The following is a 25,004-nucleotide window of genomic DNA, read 5'->3' on the forward strand; positions in this document are numbered from 1 at the left end:
CTAATAATTAAGATTAGAATTTGGTCCAGAATGTTTTGAAAATAGATTTCAATGCACAAATAAAGATTTTCTGACAGTAAACATAAATAAAGTAACAATGTCTATGTACAATATCACTTTGGTCTGACAGTTAGTGTCAGAAAGCTGGTGTTGCCTTAAAAAGATCCCATGAGAGGCCATTAAGGATCTAAATTTGGCTGCTCCAGGTATGAATAATCACTGAAACTCAAAGGCAGTGTGTTTATATGATGAACTGAAAATCAATGAAATATATATAGAGACCATTCCAAGTGAATTTATATAGAAACCATTCCTAGTGAATTTGCAACCCCGAAGGAATGAAGTACACATTCACTTGATAAGAACGCTTTTAAAGAATAGTATTGATCTTTAGAGGATGACTAATACATTTTTTCTGGTAAACGTTTTCATAGTCTTAATGTACCTTGTTTGTTTGCTTTACCTGCACAAATGAAATGTCAGTATGCTTATAGATGATAAAAAAGATTTACAGTTTTAACTGGTAAGAAATTGGTGTAAGTGAAATCAGCTGAATTTGATTTTTAGTTTTTGATGAAAATGTTTTTGTATGTTTTGTTCCAGAGCCTGGTTCAAGATGGTTGAAATCCATCAGCAAATATTCCACATCATTAATGTAATTTTTTTTGTCTGAGAATGTAAATCATCCTCCTTATTGATAATATGCCAGTGTTTCATTTTACACTTGATGATCAAAGTTTTGTTCCGTATCAGTGAACATTCAAACCAATTACTGTTTCTTGTTTCAGAGTCAGAGCATTCATCTTGACTGTCTGCTGCCAATGTGTTGAGCAGCAGTACTTGGCATCTTCTCAGTTACCATCCCACATCAGCCATTGGTGACTATCCTTGTCAACTGTGGTGACTGGCCATCACCATTATCAGTGGAGACCATCGTCAACATCATCCCCTGTGGTGGCCACTACCTGCTCATGGTCAGTGGGGCAGCCAGTGTGTGAGTGGGACTGAATGTTGGGGTTGGCCATTCTCTCGTGTAGGTGCCTCAAGCAACCGTAGACAGATTCCACAACACAAGTGAGTCCTTTGTTGTTTAATTCCACATTCAAATAAAAAATGGCATCCAGTGAACAATCCAGTAGAGACCAGTGAGTGAGTGATATTGTTTGTTTGATGTTCTGAATACTGCACTCAGCAATATCCCAACTGCATAACATTGTATGTAAATAATCTCTTGAAGACCGAGAAACCTTTGATTAATAATATAAGCAAGGTACCGAGGTATGATGACCTGCCATGAAACTAGTATGTACCAGCAGCAGTACTGGGCCTAGATTTCGGAAGCTCTCTTAGCTCTAAGATAGTCATAAGTTACAGTTAATGTATGGCACTTACGACTGTCTTAGTGTTAAGAGAGCTTCGAAAATCTAAGCCCAGAACTTTGCATTATGATACAGTATTTAAATAATGCTTTGATTCCTGAGAATGTCTCTATAGTATATATATATATTTTATGGAAATGTTTAGATAAATAATATGCTAAACAGAGGTGTTTGACACTGACCAAATTCAGAGATGTCACAATGAAGTGCAGACTCCTCTGTCCATCTATCTGTGCAAATACATCTTTTCTCAAGCAGAACATGTGAAGTGTTCAATGTTTCTTCACCAAGGGTGGCATGCTGTAAACTGTCTTATTTCCGCGCCTTTAAATTTTCGCGAGTGATGGTCACTAAACCTTTCCGCACCTTCTTATTTTCGCGAGGTGATCTTGTTACAGGGGCGTCTCTGAATGTTTTTACACGACACGCAGGTGCGTCCCCATTGAGCTGTTATAAAATAAAGAGATTTGTGAAGTGATCTAACGACAAATTAGTGAATTGATTTCAGAATTAATCCTTTTTTATTAGGTGTTAGAACAATGAAAATAGAACGTGATTGAGCCGTGTTAATCCAGATTAGCCCAGCGGTGACACGTGATTGAGCAATGACACCTGTATTGTTTTTGTGTTGTTGACTTACTTGAATAGAGTGTATGATATATCTATGTTATTGTGTGTTTTTATTCTTGCGTCATGAAGTCTGACGCGAAGTTTGCGAAAATTAAACGGTCGCGAAAATTTGGCTGTTTACAGCATATAGGTCTGGCAGTGCATTGGTGCCTTTTGGTGGTTTGAGATTTCTCTATAAAATGTATTGGGCATTTCCATTGGAACACGTTTGACATTGACTTAAGGTGGTGTTGGTGCCCTTTTCTGAAGCAGAACGTTAACTTTTAAGGCAGGTAAATGTTTTTATCTCTAAACTTGTCACATAGATAGGTTTGGTGGATTTCAGAATGAAATAATTTTTTCCTTCCATGTCAACAAGTTAGACTTCATTTATATAGGTGGTGCTGTTTCTTTTCATAGTAGAACTTTTAACATGTTTCAGTACAGTCTTTCCACTTTGTGGGTATCCTATAACCAAATGACGTAAATCACCAGTAACTCTCTGTTTCTAGTATCAAAATTACTGAGGCGCATCAAACTGTACATTTGACACAGTCATAGCTAGTACATTTACATGAAGAGTATTTTTACCATTTCTGGGGATATTGATGTCTTCTTGTTGCAGGTGTGGCCCCTCCAAGTTGTTGCTTGATGAGGGTTGCTGTGTGTGCCGAGAGTGTGTGTAGCTCCATCTAGGAAATGAAGTATACGTCTGTACCAGGACCTCCAACTGTCAACATGGCTGAATATAATGTAAGTAGAACATGTTTACTTGGTAGGTTTTCTTTTCACTATTTTGAAGATTATGGGAAAAGTTTGTTGGACGAGAAATAAATTATCTTTCATTAGGGCCACTGTTTTGCCTTAATGTACCATATTTTATACTCAGGAAGAATCAGATATTTTTTAGCTGTTCATGAAATGAATATTTTCTTTTACTAGATTCACGTGACAGTTTCAAGATTTCAGCAGTTAAGGTCAAAAGCAAAAATGGAAAGCATTATTTGTTTATCAAGTAACCCCACTGACTTTTTCTCATCTCTGTGGTTTAAAACAGAAGGATACATCCATCAAAAGAAACCCATGTGTCACAGGGAGGTAATAGAGCATCATTCTCCAGTGTCATCATAGCTATATCAAACAGCAAATTCAAGATATATTGCTGATAACATCATTTCTAAACAAGCAGTGTGCGATTAACATTGGTGAAGAATGCGAAGTTGTTTTTAGAGTAACATGCCTGAATACAGAATTTTTATTGGTTATGTTTGCTGTTGTTTTCTTGGCCTAATAAGGACAGTTTGCCTCATCACAGACCAACTCAAGTTGAGACAAGACTTGACAGAGATGTTTTTATTCAGGGGATGTTTGTCAGTGATGTTGGGAATCATGGAGTGTCACTTGATGGCCGTTGATGCATACCGATTTTAAAAATAAAAAGTTTTCATGTTAAGTAAGCAGGGATATGTGATTCTATAAAGCTACTTCTCTCCTGTCATCAGATAAAGTTTTTCTTCATTGAGCCTTGTATTGCTGTGGTGACTGTTAAACCTTCAGCCCCTTAGACAAGAGGATGCCATAGATGAGAACCTAGGACAATGAAGAATGTTGTGTTAAACAGCTTAAGTTTGGTTGTGCTGCTGGACAGGAATGTACTTTGAACTGCTCCTGTTGTGGGTGAGAGTGTTTTCCAGATGCCCTTCTGGGTCATAATGTTGAATGTTCGTGAAATATGTATCCTGGCATCAACATGTGACATGGATAATGGATTTATCCGCCATCCACAGATGAAACAATAGAATTTAGTAACCTGTCTCAGCAAAATCAACTCATCAAATAAACTGGATGAGATGTGTTGTGCAAGGTGTTAGGTATGTGCAGCTAACACACACTAGGTAACACTCATCTCTTTGATGTGAAAAACTTCCTGTATTTCTGGACAAGGTAGTCAGTGGTTTGGAAATGGTTGTTTTGGGAATAGTACACGACAAGACATGAATACATGAGTCGTGTAACATCACAGCAATACAGTATTTTGTTCTGATGTAAGGTTCAGTTTCAATACATTGATTGTCAACCTATCACAATGCCTGCAAAACGTAACCTTTTATTTTGGTTTATATATAACTATAACATTCTTCAAGAACAGTTTATGCAGCTTCTCTATTAATTCCAGGTTGGCTATGAAATAGCATAATGTTCACACAGACTGCTTGCATGTGTATTTCCGCCCTAGAATGTCTTATCAATGATCTCTTAAATTTACAGACAAATGATTCTCTGTTATGATTGACCTCCGAAGTATGATAGTATCAATGTATCAAATGTGGTTACTGTACTGGCCTCCAAGTTCTATCACATCCATGGAATCAGGTTACACCTCTAGTTTCTGGTTTATTCTGCATGACACAGAAGCTGGAGAAAGGCATGTTTGCCCGCCAGTTGGGTAAAGTTGGGATTACAGTTTGTTTTCACTTTCACCTGGATGACTTTGCTGAAGATAAGGGGCAATGGATTGGCCAAGACCTGCATACCACACTCCACTTTAGCACAGTTTGTTGAACCAATCCTGTGTCAATGGCTGTGATATAGCTAGGCTGTTACTCACTCAACCTCGATAGACCAGTTTGAGAAATGTGAAGACTGGGAAATGTCTTAAGAAAGAAGATAAAGTTGTTTTCAGGAATTGGCTTTGTCCCTGAATGTGAGCTTTGGAGAAAGCATGCATACTTCTTGAGATGCTCCCCTGTGAGTTCATGGTCATGGTGTGAATGGTCAGATGGTTGTAAAGAACTCTTGGCCCAATCGCCCATGTTTCCAATTACTAGCAAAGCTATATTCTGTTTGATGGCTGTGATTATGTCATCCTTTGTGATGTTAGGTTTCTGCTTGAATTACCTGAAAATCATATGGTTATAATTTCAGTGATCAGTTCTAGATAGTGGCAGTATTTTACCAAGTGGTGTTTTATCTTTGCTGGTATTTGTCACTGATCAGGCTCTGGACATGAGACTGTGTTCATTCGTTTTACATAAATTCCTGGTTGACAATCTTTGCATGAACTTCATTATGTTGACAGGAGGCCCAAAATGAGACAGCACTGTCTGTAGTAAATAAATAAATGTAAGTCCTTGGAGATGCATGATAGTTGGGGTGCATTGCTTGATTAGCTCATCAGGAAACATTAAGAAATGTAACAAAACATTCACATTCAGAGAGCTTGGTTACAAATGTGAATATTAAATGCAACAAAACCAGTGTCTGCATGACACGCTTTTATGGATAACAACTTTCTTTGTTCTTAATATGATGTTTCCAAACTAATTCTTACTTGCTCTGATAAGAAAAGCATAATACTTTATAGATAATCAAACAAATAATTCTATCTCTTTCATCAGGTGAATGACCAAAGTCGATTATCATCAAATGTTTGTTGCCACAAAATATCTAATTACTTATAGAAAATGGAGAAAGTCATAAATCTTGATCTTTTGGATGATTACTTTTGGGAACTCCTAATGTATACTATGCACACACGCCACACACATGATGAACAAGCAGTAAGTTAATCCAGACCCTGTCGGAGTTGGTTTAGAATTGGTCCCTCAGCAACCGTGGTCAGTGCTTGTCTTTAGGGGTATGGCACCTGAATGATTTGGGTTGTAATGCTCTCTGATGGTGTGAATTGCTGCTGATAATATTGATCACGTGATTGACTGGTCCAGAGAGTTATTTTCACTCTGCCGTCATACAGCTGGAATATGAGGTTTCATATAGTTGTGGTTCACCTTATTTCTTGGACTGGAGTAATCTGCTTACTGTTACCGACAGGATTCGATTGATTGCTTAGCAGTGTAATTAGTGTTCGGACAATTAATTACGATTTAAAAGTACTTAGAGCATCCAAATATTCAGCCAAATCTCTTCTGTCATGGAAGTTGTCTAACACTGGCTCCAGCTTAATTTTTCAGTGCACTTTGTTTGAAATGGGTCTTATTATGTTGTATATGCTTAAGCTATATTATTGCTCAACAATTTTCATCTTTACCCCTTAGTTAACCCCTCACTTGAAATAAAGTGACTTTGAATATTGCTCACAGACTCTGGCAGGTACATGAATGTGAAATCTTGATTCCAAGGTGACTTTGGTATTTAATTTTCTTTACCTTTCTGTATTTGGGAGCCAGATAAATATCATTGGTGTTTATGATGCATTTGAACACGATATGGAGCCTTATATTTCCAGAGTAGTGAATCGTTAGTAACAGTAATGCATCTTTAGCTGTACACTTATTCCATAAAGAAATCAAAAAGAATTGCTGCCCTGAAATCCAGAAATAAAGATATATTTTAAGCAGTTTGCCTTTACCAGATTTTCATTTTTTGGTTTGAACTTCTTTGCGCAACCTTCAAAACAGTATAAATGGCAACATCAATATCAGTATTATGATATCATATACACCTATGGTGTCAAAATATATCAACATCATTTTTTATTCCTTTATCTTGTAACCTGTAATTGGTGCAGGTAATGGGTCTGATGAGAAATAGAATTGATCTTGTCTTGAGAAGATAAATTCAGTGAGCAATGCAAAATGTTTTTGCCATGAGACAAAAAGACGATTTTCTCGATAGAAATGAAGAAAGCTTGATAGAACTGTAAACCTGATCTGACAAGCACTGTGTCAATACTTGCATATATACATTTAGTTTGGTATCATGTTTTGTCTGATTGTCCAGCCAGTGCTAGCAGCTCCAGACGTCTTCTCACTGTCCAGCCTTATTTTCGGACTTGACTAATGTGAGTCGTGACACATAAGGCTCACAGGGGCTTACTGTAAGCATATTGAGGAAAATCAATGTAATCTCCTTGCCTTGCATTTAATCACCTAGTAAGTATGGTAAGGAATAGGTCAGCAGCTCATTCACTAGAGGATTCTGAAGGTGGTGACGAGTGATTGGGACAAGTCCTACGTGTGATGCCTACAGATTTCACAGATTAGGGCTCAGATGGTCTGTTGTGAAGGCAACTTTCCATTCTACACATGAGGATGGGGGTAGCTGGAGTCATTGTTGTATCAGATAACAGGGATAGACAAAGTTTTCAATTGTGTCTTGAAAGGTAGATGACCGTGATCTCCGAGGATGGAGGTAGAAAACTCCATTATTGTCTCAGAAGAGGGAGAGGATAGAACACTTTTGCAGATAGTGTTATTGCTTATCATTGCAATATTCATCAAAATATGTGCATTCACTCACAAATAATATCTCTCTTCTTAACTGATTCACGAAATGGAGGTGAGGAAGTGATTTTGCTCTAATGTTCATGTCTCCTCTCTGACCTTGACTACCAGTTAGGAGCAACATACCATTATATAACTGAAAACAAAATCTTTATTTTTCTTTAATGAGTATGAAACATTATTTGAATCACTGTCAATCATTCTTGAATACTTTCTCAGAATATCACTATAAATCTTTATTGCAATATTTAGCAATTCAGTATTTACCTTGCTAGACATTAACCCACTCACTGGAGACTAGAGGCCATGTTGACCCAGGGAGGCAAATTCACAATGCAGAGTTACTTCGCCTTCGTATACCGGGATCCACTGATTGTGGGGACAGATATCAGATGAGAATTGAGTATGATCCTTTCATCATCAGCACCACACCCATTCTTGTAATTTTCAACAAAGTATTAAAAAGAGGAACTTGCATGTTATTTCGCTTCCTTCTGCAGCAGCTGGTGGTAACTCCTTGGAACAGTGGAGATACTGTTCCAAGTGATGTAAAACCCAGATTGCTTACAACAGTGACAATGACATCTAGGATAAATACTTTTATGGGAAAGTTTTCTTACTCGTTTGCAGTTTTTCAAACAGAGGTTACATTGGCTAAGGTGTGTACATGACATCTTTAAAGGTAATTTTGCAGGCATTGATGTGATATTCAGTCTACGTAAACTTAGTCTCAATGTTATTCGTTACACTCCACCACTGAGACTAACAAAACCTTGTAGAAGGTTGCGTCAGGTAACCCTTAAGCAACTTTTGACCATCCAATCAAATGCGAGACGGTTAAATAGATTTAACCAATCAGACAACAGCTACTTCTGTTACAAATGATTCAGGTCACTGACACAGATCTCTCCACAAACAAAAATTCGCATAAGACACAGTTATTTGACCTGCAGTATATACGCTTTGGGATTTCTGTTGACATGGTTACCATTAGCTAATATTTCCGCAAGCTGACATCCTTGAATATTGCCCAAAACACTATTTTCAGCGATTGTTTAATCACCTTTGTCATGGCTGTAACATGCGCCGTGTGCATCACCTGGAAGCGAACAAGGTACGCTAAGTAGCATTCTGAATCGTTCGGGTACGAACCTTTTCGAGATAAAAAGTTCAAAAGGTATGTGTCAATATCCACTTTCGCAATTTGGTAAGCTATGTTCTGATTGGTCAATCTCAAAGGTTACCTGACGCGACCTCCCATAAGTTTTTGTTAGACTCGGTAGTGGAGTGTAACGAAAAGTACTGAGGCAAAGTTTACTTAGACTGATGTGATATTCATCATCATTATTATCTGGGAGGAGAAAAAAACCAGACATATTAGCTGGCAAAAGCCAAATATGTTGGACCACAAAATGAAACCATGTTTTTACTTTTTCGTAATTGATATGTTACTTGCATGTCAGTGTATTTAGGTATGTAGTGTGTTTTTAAAGGAATTGGCTGTGTACTTACATTTGTTGGCATCAACTGAAGAATGACCTTGACAGAATCTTCAGTTCATGCGCCTGAATCTGTTGTCAGTGTGTCGAAGAGTAGGTGAAGCACTGCAGTAATCTAAAGCAAATATGGTAAAGTCATTAAAACATGCAGTGCATACCATAACAAGTAGTTGGCACTGGTCCATCTGTGTTTGTTCGAGTGAGGCTGTAGAACCAATGAAAATTTAGCGAAGCATAGACTCCCTAGTTTTCTTTTCCATGCATTTTGTTAGCCCTTGAGAGGAATCGTATTGACAGCTGGACTGAATTACAACCATGATGTCAGGTTTGTTTTTAGGAAATGGCATCCACAAACATTTCCATTCTTGGTTAGTGAATCTGGAATCCCATCCAAAAGGTATTTTTATTTCTGGTAATCTAATTACTCTTAATATGGGCCTGTTGTGTTGTCCCAGAACACAATAAACACTGAAGCCTCAGTCAATAACTGCAACATTTAAGCATAGATTTCATTGCAATAGTGATTCGATCCTTTGTGGTAGCTATGGTTAAAATAGATTCGTAGTTGAGATGTGGTCACAATAAAAAGCTGAGCTTTTCTTAGGATATTTCATTAGATGTGCACCTCAAAACACTCATTCATATAATGTACTGGTTCATACATCACAGTAGACTACCCAATGGTAGCTGTGATTAACATATGTTCACAGTTGAGATGTGCTCACAATAAAAAGCAGTGATTTGTCTGTGTTTTATACAGGCTTGAGTTACTGCTTGAACATCGATGACTAGCTAAACAGCAGACAAACACATCCATTACAGTGATTGGGGGTTCACACAATTTCGCAAATACATTTGTAACTGGCAGTGCTCATCCCAAATGATCTACTTTCCAAAGGAAGTGACCAGGGTCTGGTGCTAGTTTCAAGTGCAGTTTTGGATTTTTTGATAATTAGTACCCTCTGTGGGATGGTGTCATAGCTTTGACACTTCTTTATTAGCAGCCCTTTGAACAGGATTCACAGGATGTTTGCTGAAATTGTACTGCCTCTACTTCCAGTGATACTTTTCTGTATGATAAACACAGTGAGAATTATTCTTCCATGAACTTGTTTCAAATGACCTTGAGAACATTTATGACATGTATCATTAAAGGTCAAGGTAATACTGTTAAAAAACCTTCTGAAAAAAAAAATGCTGACTTCCAATTTGTAGGACTCCAATAAGTGCAGGCTTCTTGTTGGGACCGGGCTCCCAAATGGATTCAGTCTAGAGTATAGGCTATGTTGGCAAGTGACCGGAAATTAAAGAAGGGCCTTGGAGCTCAAAAGAGGCACTACAGTAATTTTGTTCAATATTGATCTGAATTATAAGTGTTGTGTAAAAGGTCTGACTGCAGAGTGGCCTGAGTACATTCACTCTTGCCATGTCAAGTGATGGGAGATAGCTCGATCTCCTCAGACCTGGCTTCATTGTCACATTGCTGTTTACACTAATGTTTCCGATCTAAACTAAGTTGTTCCTGTTACCAAGGCTTAGCTGGACTTTCCATTCATGTCATTTATGACAAGTGCCATGACATCCCTGATGAGGTTGACAGAAGACCAGTCACTGGTCATCGACTTCCGAAGTCTCAGGCTTAGCACGAGTGGTTTGGACTGACTGCATCCGTATTGCGTCCATTAGGTTGACCACAGAAGAAGCTTATGTGCCTTTCTTGTACTTTCTGGGATCAGGTTGGATACTAGGGACTAAAGATCACAGGCACAAGTCAGATCAATAGTATGTGGGACAGAGTTTTAGGCATGTAATACAGTACAGTACAAATGTCACTTGAATGTTAGATTCATGAATTAATTATGTTGGTTCTTTGGGATTTTTTTTTTCAGTTGTCTAAATACAAATAGGTATTGGTTATGTACCATTACTTGAACTCAGCATAATTCAAGTGTGTAAGATGTTTTCTTTTCATTGTTGTTAAGACAAATAAGCTGCATATTTACGTATATATAACTATGTTTACACTATGTCAGAATAATAATGCATAATTTACCCTGTAATAAAATCATCTTGTGTATCATATCAATTCAAGTCAATGAAACAAACCAAACGTTTTCCCATCTGCAAATTTGTGAGATGTAAAGAATCTTGAATCCTTCTAAAATGTCATCTCAGATGCGCAGCACAGTTAAGATACCAGTTACGGTTTGTCAGTCCTTCAGTGATTGGCCCATCTGTGAATATCGAAAGTAGGTGTTTCCTTTCTTTACATGTCTTTTAAACAATTGATATTGTCGTACAGACTTGGTCGAATGCTTATACAAAATATGATATGTATTTTTTGTGCTACAAATAGAAAACTATTTCATTTGAGGACTGCTAGAAAAATATAATGGGCAAATGCTGCATTTCATGATCAGATTCAATTGATGGTGATGTCTTAACAGAACGTGTACCATTAGTTATTCGTGGCATCAAGAGAGATGTAGACAAAGGCATGTTATTTCTTGCAGCACAAGCAGATAAACCTGTATCAGCTATTGCCTGTAATTTAGCATCATTAGTTATTCGTGGCATCAAAAGAGATGTAGACGAAGGCATGTTATTTCTTGCAGCACAAGCAGATAAACCTGTATCAGCTATTGCCTGTAATTTAGCATCATTAGTTATTCATCTTTAACCTGGAGGATGTCTTATTATTGAATATAAATAATGTTGCACCTCTTAAACTTGTTACTTGAAATAAATACCCAGACTTTTTTAAAATGTTATCAGTGTCAAAAATTATAGATACTCACTTGACACTGAAAATAACCACTTGGTTTCAAGAGTATGGGTATCACACCCACATGGCCAAAAGCTTATCTGGAGCTCTGCTCAGACATACTGATAGATAGATTCACATATGCTCAAATATATCACAACACGTGTGTTTTCTTATTTCATATGTTATCCTGATCAGCAACCTAAGGTAATACACATCACCCCACCTCACCCCACCACCCGCTTCTGTGACGAAAACAACCAACAAACACAATGCAAACAAAATCGAGCAAGTTGACAATTATTGCCAAATGTCATGAAATATTATTAAAAAGATAAAAGATTTTGTAAAAGAATACATTTTGTTTTTTACCCTGCCAATGGCTTATTAAACAGATACTACATTTAAGGTATGTTGATTTTTTATTTATACAGAGTAGTATGTGTTGTTAAGAGAGACATTGAGTTAAAAAACAACAACAATCTTTTGAAACATCTTGCAGTGTAAATAGAAGTCCAAGTATATCAGTAAATTCCTTGCACATGTAATAGAATATTATGTATTTGTCGTGAGCAGACTACTTTCCCTATTGTGTGCTGATAAATCCCTCTTGCAGTTGCTTTGAATGACGTGCTCCAGATAACACTGGTCCTTCCATTGACATCAGTAGGTGTATGTGCATGCCTGTTAAAATGTCTGCTTACCGGACAGTCACAGTCAGGGGATATGCATCAGTGTGATGCCCACTAGCTGGGTTACTATGTTGTGCAGCAGGATGTAGCTGTCGTTAACTGGATGATGTTGATGATGCTGTCATTAGAATTATGATGGATACATGTCCGGTGGTTGAGGAAGGGGACAGATTGGGAGATGTATGTATGGCTGCTGCTGATGTGGTGACAGAGGAGGAACGGGGACCAAGACAGGTTAGGTTTCATTAGAACAAGGCAGTAAGTTTGTACTCATCTGTTTCCTTCTCTTTGTACTTACGTTGTTAAATAGTATGTGAAATAATGAAGTTTGATATTTTTTTCACATACATGTATATGTGTATTTATTTCTCTCATGTTATTTTGTAATGCAGTTTTCAAAATTCAACTTGCAAACATGTGACTAAAACACAAAGATTATTTATCCATAGACTTCAGTTAGATTTTATATGACGTTAAACCTTAACTGAGTCAAAACATTAAATTCATGGTTTCATATGGGAGTAAAATCATAATTTGTTGTCTACATTGCACAGTGATTCAAAATGAATAATATTTCAGTACTCATGTGATGGAACTGGGTTATAAAAACATTCATCCCAGAGGTTAATTGAAATGGTAGTTTATGCATATTTACTTGCTACTTTTATCATTTTGTTGATAATTGACACTAGTCATCAGAAATTACAAGGACATGTATATTGTCGTGACAGGCTGACACATTTTACTCGTTATAAATGCTACGAAATAATGTGTGGTTTTCCTTCTGTTCAGGTGGAGTGATATAAAAAAACTTTTGATTTCCCCAAAATTTTCTACTGATTCTATGATATATTCAACCCTTTTTGATAATCTCATTTGTGTATATTTCGATATCTCATTAGTGACAGTAGTTTTAAGCAGTGTTTCCTACAGGTCCAGTGAATCACGAAGTGTGAGTCACAAGGAGAGGTTGGACTGACACAGACAATTTCTCCCAGCTTGCCTACTACAGGTTTAATAATTTTATTCTAGCTTCCTGAAAAATTCTCATTTATCATAATTTTATTTTACGTTCGTTTCCAGGAAGTCTCATTTAAGGCATGGAACATTTTGATCGCTAGCACATGAGGGACGCTTTCGTTTCGATGGAGTTCTGTGATTAGGATGTCTTTTTTGCAATTAGTATTTTTAACATTGGATCTCATGTCTTAGTGCTGTCATCATTTGTGAATTGATGTAAATGATTTGTAGTTATCTATTGGGATATGAAGAAGGTTTATGAGTGATCCATGTGAGTATATTTTTAAATGTACAGATGTGCACATATCCATGAATCAAAATTTATTAAAATTGTGAATCTTTAAACTATTGTAAGGATGCTTCATATACGTTGAAATATTTTTATCTTGTGATGAAGCAGTTGGCTAATATTATGGCAAGTGTAGTATGGGCAGTTAGAAGCGGATTTGTTGTGAGATTATTTTTAACAACTCGAATAAAATGTAACACCTAAATACAGTCCAATTGCATTTACTTGTTTCTGTTTGAAAGGTGCAAGTAAGGACATCATGAATTGGGCATTAGGAACCATGTAAGGCTACAGTGCTGTTGTGTGACTGTAAGGGTGTGAGGGATGCTAAGATAGCACTTGTACTACTTGCCGACACTTCTTCAGGTCCTGAATAGCATGTTTACCTTCAGATGATCAGTTTCAGCGACTGTCAGAGACATCATTAAGTGGTATGAATGCCAGACTGTGACTGATGTTTTGAATACATTTCATTTCACATACAGTTCATATTTGACATTTTGCATTTCCCTTGTCAGATAGTTTGAGTGAGTGTTTAAAGCTGGCCGACCTGTGATTGTCACACCATGCGACTCGTTCCCTCCTTGTGATTTGTCGGTAATGGTGATATCCTGTCATTGAGGTTGAGTCAGGACTTGTCGATCCAGAATTGTTTCATCTGACAACAGTATTTTGGAAGATTTTGGCTCATTGTTATATTAACAGAACCAAAATCTCATTCATTGGAATAGTTTCAGCTTCCATTAGTGCTTTCTGTTCCCAAACTTTTTGGTGTACTTGAAAGTAATTTAGAATTATGTTTTAGTGTCATACTATTGTCTCAGGCATCTTGTAATATTACACTTGAAGACAAAGAACCTTATTTGGATGGAGTGAGTCATATCATTGTCATAGTACAAGAAGAGGTTTACAAACTGTTAAGATCGCATGGTGATTGCAGATTGAAATCTGTCCTCAGTGTTCTTTTCTGGTCAGGAGAGTGACCCGGTTGATAGGCTGTTAGACTTGGTAGTTTACTTGAATGTACTTTCATGGTGTGGATCATTGTTCATAATCATGAATTTATCTGGTCGGGAGAAGTATGTTTATTTTTACACCACACAGTTAAGCAGTTACAAAACATTTTAATACAAATCTGATTCAGTTTACTATTTAGTATTTTTTTCAAAATTGTTTTGTGGTGAAAACTAGTGTAGGCCAAGTAATTGTGTATGAATGTTTCTTTCCAAATAGTCTGCAGAATTGGCATTTAATTTTATCCACCTGTCTAACAAGTATTTTCTGACAGTACAAAATCATATGTAGCTGTGATAGTTTAATTTCGAAAACAACCAAGCTATTATTTTTAGCACCTTGCTAAAAAAAAAAAAATTATATAAATATAGACCATAAAACAAATGAGGTGACTGACATTGTTGAACTGCCTGGTTATTGTCAAGCATGAATCCTATATGTAAACTTGATTGCTCTTTAGGCCAGGAGGTATGTATATGCACATTCTGTGTTGTTGGGGGGAAACATTATACAAAGTGATACACATACATTCAGGGCTTTTATCGTATTATTGGATGAGTTATAGTGTACAACATTTATTTCCCCAAAAATATCCAAGTCATAATTTCCTAACGTGACACAGACTAGGTGATTTATGTATACTTCACATAAACATGTTAAAATAGTGGAACTTCCGTCTGGTGCTCGTTCACATGTGTGTTGAAAAGTGTAATGTATCATGTCACAATATGTATGGTATCATGTCACAATGTGTATTGTATCATGTCACAGTGTGTATTGTATCATGTCACAATGTGTATTGTATTATGTCACCATGTGTCATGTATGGTACTATGAGTTCTGTCTTGGCTTGCATGGTCACAATTTGGTGTACATCATGACCCGACAGAAAAGATGATGTCAAGATGAGTGTTGTATTGTATATTATCTCACCTCTCATATTAATGTCACTTTCTCTTTGGGTGAACCTTCTTCTATTATTTTCAATGGACCCTGCTTACAAGCAAGTAATATATCTGTGTAACTGCTGGGAATGTGGAACTCATGTGGTACTTTGTGGTGTTGATCCTTTATCTCAGATAACATTTAATCATGTATGATGTGTATTGTGTGTTGTAACAAGTTCCTGCAGCTGAGGTACGCTGTGTAGTTGCTTACTGTACAGTCATAGGTTGGTTATAAATCCAGTTAAATGGGTAATATAAAAACCCAATTCTGTTATTTGTTTAGGCAGAAACATTCATCGATATGGCCCTCATCAAACAGTCAACAAGTTAATTCATTGTTAAAATAGATTGTTTGGTTTGTACATAACTCTATGCTCAGGCTTGAGTTACTCTGTCAATTGAATGTGATGGGATATCAAATCACCATATCACATCTCTTATTCAAACAGCTGATTTAGAGTCACTTTGTCACTTCATAATTTTGTGGACAGGCTGCAGGTCATTTGTCACTGGATGCTGAACGATTTGAATTCTGCACCATTGAATCTATGCTTATTATCACCACAGTCATGCTGGTTTATATCTCTGTTATGGTGTGTCTACTGTTATTAGTGTTAGTTGTGACAGGTTTGTTAACAATACAACACTTAGTCATAATGCTTCATACTCGCTGCCCGATTTACAGCATGGGTTGTATATCATCAATATATGTACTACAAAACAGCTTTGCTGTTATGAATAACAATGAGAGTGGAAGTAGGCTCAGCGGTAGTTGGACACCACAATGCATGAGGTCCTTGACTAACTGTGGAACACACTGACAAAACGAGATGAAGATCTCATTCTTTATCCTGAACTTCAAGCTTACAGTCTGGCATGCACGATTTTTACTGCCATCAATCTTTCAGATTATCTGTTGATAAGATGTTGTGAGAAATGGTCCTTTATGAGAATTGTGGTGTATGGGATAAATTTAAGGAGTGGTTTTTAATGGTTGGTTCAGTTATGGATCAGAATAGTCAGATGGTCCCTTAATTTTGATGATACATTTGATGCAGCAGCTGTTACACAAGACGAGTCTGCAGGATAAGTATTGACAGTGATGTTAACCAAGAATAGTTATTGTTAAATGAAGATGATAATAATGATGACCACAGAGGAGATGATGATGATGATGATAATGATGATGATGATGATGATGTTCATGTTTAGTAAGAATTTAGTGAGAATTTTCATATGATGATGATGATGATGTCAGTCACTGGTTTGGAAAAAAATTCCATTTATTCATAGGCTGATGTCATACAGCTCATCACTCATCAGTAAACAAATGTGATGGTTTAGACGTTCATATTTAGTAAGAATTTACAGATGATGATGATGATGATTTTTTGTCATTCCATCTGCTAACATTGTATGTCATGCATACTATATTTACCCACATGTTCCTATAACCATGTGCCACTGTTTTCATTTAATCTGATATTAACACAGTTATCCACCCATGTCTTTACCTGTATAACTGCCTGGCACCTGAGTGCTGTTGACATTGTGTGTGACTAACATGCTAAATGTTTCGTTTCAGATCATGTCATAATATTTCTAGCTTGTAGAGATCTCTCCATCATTACAGACAGGTTTGTTGATTTCCCGTTGACCCTTTCCAACCTACATGATGGTGGTGGCATGTGTAGTATAAGTAGTGAATATTGCTTGCTGGTAAAGGTGTTAAAGTGGTCACAAGTGGGACATTCTGTTTTGAAACAAGTTGATTTGAAATCAACAAATATTTGTTTTCTTGTAGCCAGTTTGGTTTCACCATCTTGCTTGCTTGTACAGGTGGGTGATCTGTATGTGTTACAAGTTTAGACAGTATGCTCACCCTCATGTGTGATCTACGTATTTGATAATCTGTATGGCTACTTACAATACTCATACAGTGTCATTGGAGCTAGTGTTTCATGACGATGTAAATGTCTGAATCCAAAATGGATCAGGGGAGTGTCTCTGGTGACATGGAAACCTTTAATGTTTGTCTATTTGAAGAAGCTCTGTTAGAATTTGAATTGTTCTATTGTCAGGTCAGTATGCTGCTTGTCATGTATTCTTTACAAATTTGCACCCAAAAAATGTTTGGACTTTTATATGTTTCACAGTTATTTTCAATAAGAACTTAGGTATTGTCTTGAAGTAAAAGCTACCCCCAACCATCTTGTAAGATGAAGGAGTGATTGAAACATGGCTTCCCTAGTGGTACAATGTTTGTGGACCATTCCTGGTATTTTTTGTCTGGAAATGCTAGGATTAGTGCTCTACTGACTCACTTGTTCATTAGACTGTATGGTCAGTACATGTATCTCAGACCTGGAGCTACATGGTGTTTGAGCATCTGTCGTTTCAGTCATCGTGTGATGAAATGACATAATGAAGCCTTTGTCTCATTGGACGGTGTAATTACTCATAAGAACCCTGTGTTTTGTGAAGTAACGCAAACTGTATTTAGGTTTAATTTTATGTACACACATAAGCATCCCAGTCTCTTCTATGATTGTAACTGGATTCTGCTTTTTTTCAAAACATCCAAACAATCTTTTATGGAAATCTTTAATCACTTTACAGTATGTCTATTTGTTTTGTGAACAAATATCTTACCTAGTATATCTTTGAGACTCAGCTATTTAATACCATGCAGATATATATGTCTTAACTCACCTGCATAACAACACTTTTGCATTGGTGAGAAAGTTGGCTCTCCATGAAAATACAATTGGTATAATCCTGAGACAGATTAACTGGATTTAAATTTTATTTGTATAGCATGCATGTAGATCTCTGCCACCACCATCCCCAGTCTGTTCTTGTTAACAATTGTTCTCTGTGCAAACTATTGCCTGATTTTGCATTGCATGATGCATGATGCTTGGTTCAGAGCTTGACGGTAGTTATTTAGAAAATTTTGTTGAGTTTAATGTTTGCAAACAGTGTTTCCAGTGTTGCTAATTTAGTTTTGTTTGTTTAAACATTTTATTTTTATTTTAATGACATGCTTTTGTTTGTGTATACTTGCATAGTTTCAGAAAAGAAATTTTTTTGCTTTGAGTTTTTGTTGTAATATGTACTCTTGTGCATACAGATTTTACTTCATGAATGTTTGCTCATAATTTCAAAAGAAATAGTGAAACTGTTTTGATGGCCATTGTGATGCAATCTTTATAATGGCAAAGGTATGTTCAGAGTGTCTCTCATTGATGAGGCAGCATGTAGTTATAATAGATGCATGCCGCCAGCTATTCTGTATCTTTGCTATTTTTGTTATTTTGTATTAATTTATACCTGTTATAGATTTTGCAACATAGGTTATTTCCTTCTTTACTTCAGAAATGTTCTTTTGGATCACAAGTATTTAACAATGTGTTATTGGTTACTGTGTATTTGTGTCAAACTGTTTAACACAATGCTTGATGCTGAGGCTCGTGGTTTATGTTTTGCTTGAACTACTCACCATCAAATAGGAGTCCCAGTTGTCTGAGGTGCCACAATTTGCAGAGCAGAGTTGTGTCCCTTTAGACAGTCTAAGTAAACTTATCCACTACTGAGTCTAACAAAACCTTATGGGAGATCGCGTCAGGTAACCTTTGAGAATGACCGATCAGAACTAAGCTTACCAAATTGTGAAAGTGGACATTCGCACATACCTTTTGAACTTTTTATCTCGAAAAGGTTCATACCCGAACGATTCCGAATGCTATTTAGCGTACGCACGCTTCCAGGTGATGCACATGGCGTACGTACAACCATGACAACGGTGAGTAAACAGTCGCTGAAAATAGTGTTTTGGCAGTATTCAAGGATGTCATCTTGCAGAAATATTAGCTAATGGTAACCATGTCAACAGAAACCCAAAAGCGTATATACTGCAGGTCAAATAATTGTGTTATATGCAGAATTTTGTTTGAGGAGAGATCTGTGTCAGTGACCTGAATATTTTGAAAGTCCATCTGATCCCTAAATAGTAGCCGTTGTCTGATTGGTTAAATCTATTTAACCGTCTCGCGTTTGATTGGACAGTCACTGGTCGCTCAAATGTTACCTGACACGACCCTCTACTAGGTTTTGTTAGTCTCAGTGGTGGAGTGTAACGAAATACAGTCAGACTCATTCATGATTTAAAATACATATATTGTGATGTTCAAGGTAACTATTTTTGAGGCTTTATTTTGTTTTTTGTACTTGTTACTCCACTTCCTGCACTTAGCAGATTAAGTCCATGCTTTTCTATCCTTAGTCTGCTAGCTAGAGGAAGTTTCTTAGAATGATGAAGGAACTTACTGATTGCATGTGCATAACTTTTGAAATCATAAGAATATGTTGATTGCACTTTAGCAATTTAGGAAGAATAATCAACCATATCATGATTCTGTTGTTAAATCGAATGCACAGGATGGCAAGTGAACTTCTGGCTGCAGAATAATCTGCAGTAGACTCCCATTGCGAGGTGATATTGGTCACATTCTCTTCTTGTTTATCATCATTAAGAGGATACATAGATGTTCACACATTTCAAAATATATAGAAAGAAAAAGAGCTAGACTGCCTTATTTATACACAATCAAGTTATGTCAGAAATATAAATAGATTCAGTTGTTTTTCCAGCCCCAAATCTAACCTAGGTGGTTTGTAAGACTAGTTTTCAGGTCAACGCCTTATCCCTTGCAATAGCACTGTCCTCAGTGGTGTAGTTGATGGAAAGTCTGCCTTGAGGGCAGAAGGTGGGTGGTTCAGTCCTCGGCTCCAACATGCCAAAAATTAGAATACTGAATGTCTGGTTACACAGTCAGTATCACTGAGGTGACAGGACGGGACGGGACAGTTTAGTTCAGTTCTGAATCAGTATGATGTCTGAGAGAATATCCATGTAAAACTTTCAGCTGCTGATGATGGTGTGTCAGTGGTCTAGCACTTTAATACAGGAATACTTACAAACCATTTAAGCAAACATGCACATTTCATTGCTACATAAATGCAATAATGTCAAATGTGACGTGAAAATGTATTTGACCTTACATGTTATCTGGGTCAGTAACACTATGTTGGTAGTGACCAAGATTGCAGGACACAACAGTTGCTGAGTCGGCCTGTGGATTTGTCAACCCATACAATCAAATGTTGTGCTGTGTTCATAGTGAAACACTGAATATGAACAAACTGTACCTGAATTCAAGGTGGGTATGTTCATAACTTCAAATCTTTGATCAATTTAAAATGGCTTTTTGTCCAAGATAACTCAATGTAGCCAGGATGACTTTCTCTTTATCGGAGGATTGCTGTTCTTTTCGGCTCCTTAATGCACATGGCACAGTTGTTTTTGCTTATCTGCCCTGCCTTTCTTCCTGGTGATTCCAGGTTTGAAATCGTCCTCATCTCTTTTTATGTGTCGTTAAGCAATTAAACTGACTCAGCAACTTTGCATGTCTTTGTACTTGGATCAAGAGGAACGCCTCTTAGTGCTTATTATGTCAATCACTGGATTGATAGGTACACAACTGAAAACTAATGGGATCAAGTTTTCTGGATTGCTGACTTGGTTGATCTGTCATTGTATCCCACCTGAGTTCATTGATGCTCATGCTGTTGATCACTGGATTGTCTGCTCCAGACTCAGTTATTTACATACCATTGCCATATTGCCGAGTGTGGTGTAAAACACTCACTCATGGAACTTGCCGGTCATATCGGCTGAACCAGTTCATGAAAAGTGTACCACACTAGATCGTATTGTGAAGTTTAAATTGCATTATACTGGTTGACCAGTTTTATCGCCCAGCCCTAGTAAGTTTAGGTACACTATCATTTCAGTCTACTCATGAGTATATTTTGTTAAAACTTGTCTTCAGCAACTCACGCTTGTAATAAGAGGACACTAACAAGATTGCCTGGTCAGACTTGCTGACTTGTTACTGGATTGTTTGATCTAGATGTGATTATTTACAGTGACACAGTGTAACTGAAATATTACTGAGTGTGGCATTAAACAAACAAAATACTTTCAATGAAAAGGTAGAAATTTTGTCTTGATCTGCCGGTGATCAAACTGGTTGGACCACGTGAGCTTCCCTGGCTGTTGATACGAGACAGAAAATCCCAAATGTCTTCCTGAGCTGTGATATAGAGCCTGCTGATACTGCCATTCATAACTTTGATCAGATAGATGTCTTTGAAGGACAGCACATTAATCATCAGAAATAATCACTCCTATTTTAACCTAGATGTCCGACTCAGTGCGGTTCCTTGCCTCCATAAACTGTGACAAGGTTCCAAGAGATACCATTAGACCTAGCCATTTATGTAGCTGATGCTCCTTTGATGTGTGTTAGTCCGTTCAGATCGCATTGTTACATATTTGTCCTGGTCTTATATGGACTGCTTGAGTGTAGAGACTTGCACCTGTCAAGGCTGGAGGTAGGCAGTTACAACAGCTAGTACAAGGAAGTGGTCCAGGACTTGTAGAACGGCTGCTGCAGGACCATTGATCATGGTAGCGTTCTAGGTTTTACATGTGGAGCAGCTGTTGGCTCTGAAATGTGTGCATATTATACTCAAGTCTGCTCTGTGAAATTATGAATAATTCCCGTGAATTATAGCTTTTTAAGGTACTTTTTCTTGAATTTCCTTGTGATATAAGGAGTGATGTATGGACTCGATAAATTGTTGATTGAATTCAATTTTCGAAAAGGTATGCTTTTGCTATTAGAGCTCCTAATACTTCAAGGGCTTTTTAGGTTACTATGATGACATGATGATTAATGTGGGAGGTGAAGAAATGTTTTAATGTCTGTCTATACTAAAAGTTAATTAGCAGATCACTCAAATGAATTTTTCTGGACATATATTTCCAAGTTGATGTCGGATTTCATTGCATTGACACATTAAATGGCAGTTCCCGAACCTCTGGTGTAATGATCAAGGCTGTAGCACTAAATTGATGTAGTTGTGTTATTTATTAAGCTTTGATTATATGATTTAGATACATGTGCTAGAAACGATAATGTCTTGGTCTTCACAGTGTTCAAAATGAAGGATTTAGGGGTAAGAGATGTGGGAGTGATCAATGTTGGAAGTAACACACCACATCTGTGATAGCATTGCAGGTCTGTAATTAAGTATGTATTGTCTCAGTTGAACCAGGGAAACTCTAAACCAGTGCATTGTGTGTAAGCTTAATGAAAATGTCAGGTCACTGGGCAGTTTTCTCAGACACTTGTAATATAATGGCAGGTAAAGTTTTCTGAAGTTGGGATCAAGTATGAACACATTTATGGATTTAACTTGCCTGATCAGAGTTGATCCTTGTGTGATATTTGATACCTGAAGTGCAGACACTGTAACATTATAGCCATGTTTTTTCATGTTTCTCTTTCCTCATCATATACCTGCACCTTAATCATCAGTATATTCCCTGCACTCACGGTCTGTGGGGTATCTTCTTCCCTATTCCCTATGCCCCACATCATATACCTCCACCCCCCAAATCCTCAGTATATTCCCTGCTCGATTATTTACAGACCGCCGCCATATAGCTGGAATATTGCTGAGTGCGGCGTAAAACTAAACTCACTCACTCACTCTATCTCTGGGGTCTCTTCTCCCCTATACCTGTGCTCTAACACTTAGTATATTCCAAGCACTCGTGGTCTACAGGGGTCTCTTCTTCCCTGTATCTGCACCCAACTCCACACCAATCCTTAAAGAAGTTGTACATCCATAAAATAGTCCTCGTCTTTCATCTACCCAACTTCTAGAATGTCAATCAAAGAAGTCAATCTTCCTTCGCCATTCTGTCTCCAGGTGTTTATTGTAGAAGAGCTTCTTCACCTACATCACACATACCATCTCAAGTCATGTATCTCTATCAGTTCTAATTCTAGGATATTAAATGACTTTTCCAAAATATCTTAAAACCTCAGTATTGGGAATAATAAAATAATCAGGCAATAAACCGATATGATAATCCCTATCAGTTTGTCTTTATGCCTGTTGTTGCAAGCAAAGTCCGTTCTCTGTTCCCTGATCATCACAGACCCTGGGTGTACTCCCTGCCCTACTCTCATCTACATATCTTCTTACAGCATCTGTGGGTGTTCCTCCCCCATCACCTCTGCTGTTCATCCTCTGCTTCACCTTGCCATGGAATACCGCTGAAGGTCATTCAGTTAACTGGAGGTGTGAAGGAGGAATGTGCCATTCATTGGGGCACCTGTAGTTGTGGGAGTGGGACTGGGAAGGGAAGATAAACGAAAAATGGAAAAACAGAGTCCAGAGTTGGAGCGTATTCTGAGAAAGGAAAACAAAATGTCTCGGTGTGGTTTGTTAGCACTTATATTTTGGGTGGGGTAAGACTGTATAACAACAGAAAGATGAGTCTGGTTTGTTTATCAGATCATTATTATTGTACATGTATGTAGTTAAGGTCTTCAAGGTTCAGCTTTTCTCTAGTCACGTTTTAGACCATATTCCCTTTAATAGTGATTTTCAGTCAGACATTGTAACTTTCATCATAGTGATGCAGGAGTATATGAACATAATTATAAAATTATATATGAACTGAGAGATATTCCACTCAGTCTGAGTACTGTCTAAGATGATCGTGGCTGTGGGCAACACTCCCTTAACGAGCATAATGAATGCCTGGCTAATGGGGCATCAAAGCCTTACTTCAGCAGTGCTAATTCTGTTCACTGTATTGTTTACAGTGCTTAGAGACAATTGAGAAAAAGTTTGACCTCAATTAGCGTGGAGTGGGTGTAGCCATTGTTTTGATGGGAGCAAAATGTGGTTGAAGTAGGCTGCTTTAGGAAGTTTAAAAGGGATATGCAGTTCAGAGGTTTGGTGAAGAGATTACACTGCTCTAAGAACAGGAAACCTTACCAGTCGATGGACAACACGCTGGTTTTGTGGAGATACTAATGAGATTACTCCAAAAGTTTCAGGTGAGAAAGCTGTGCTTATAATTGGAACATTTTGTTGGATTCACATGTGTGTGTCAGCTTGACATATTTCTTCAAGCTAGACATGTAGAAAATGTTTCTGCAATCTAGACATGTAGAAAATGTTAAGATATTTTTGTTCAGAAGGGCTCCAACAAAACATCCTTTGTTTAAACATTTTTAAAAATATACACATACGTTATGAAGATGTTTTATGAGGTTAATTTCTGTAATCACATACTTCTTTTCAGAGTGGGGGAAATGTTGCCAGAATTGTCAGTGTATTTACAGAATTCAAAACAAAACCTCACACTGCCCAGCTATCAGATTACTTGCCGGGGCTTCAAATTTATTTCTGGCTTATGTGAGAGTCCTTCAGAATACATTGCCTCAAGTTGTATATGTAAACACATTAGGCATGTAGAGCAGGATGTGCTTTTATCTTTCTTGCCAGTCCATGTCATTTTTTCGTTCCCATCAAAACTCATTGAGTCTCAGCATGTCTCCTTTCTTGACCTTTAACCTTCCTGGAATTGCATTTTTATTTCTCCATCAGTTTGATTC

At 37.3% G+C, this 25,004-nt stretch overlaps 1 protein-coding gene across 5 annotated transcripts in view; it reads left to right on the plus strand.

The window, feature by feature from the left end:
• The window catches only part of LOC137285116 (protein FAM13A-like), a 73,945-nt gene that overhangs the window by 21,668 nt on the left and 27,273 nt on the right, over window positions 1–25,004 (plus strand). For 2 of the 5 annotated variants that reach the window (XM_067817336.1, XM_067817335.1), the window contains exons 2-4: window positions 789–1,074; window positions 2,614–2,741; window positions 17,042–17,093. Coding sequence is in view for 3 of the 5 variants with exons in the window: in XM_067817334.1 (XP_067673435.1) it covers window positions 2,688–2,741 (54 nt within the window). In the remaining 2 variants the exon portion in view is untranslated. Of the gene's footprint in view, window positions 1–788; window positions 1,075–2,613; window positions 2,742–17,041; window positions 17,094–24,244; window positions 24,444–25,004 lie in introns of those variants that run through there. The other 3 variants (XM_067817334.1, XM_067817330.1, XM_067817333.1) reach the window with 2 other exon arrangements.

The sequence above is a fragment of the Haliotis asinina genome, chromosome 5 (genome assembly GCF_037392515.1).
Source record: "Haliotis asinina isolate JCU_RB_2024 chromosome 5, JCU_Hal_asi_v2, whole genome shotgun sequence".
NCBI classification, from domain to species: domain Eukaryota; kingdom Metazoa; phylum Mollusca; class Gastropoda; order Lepetellida; family Haliotidae; genus Haliotis; species Haliotis asinina.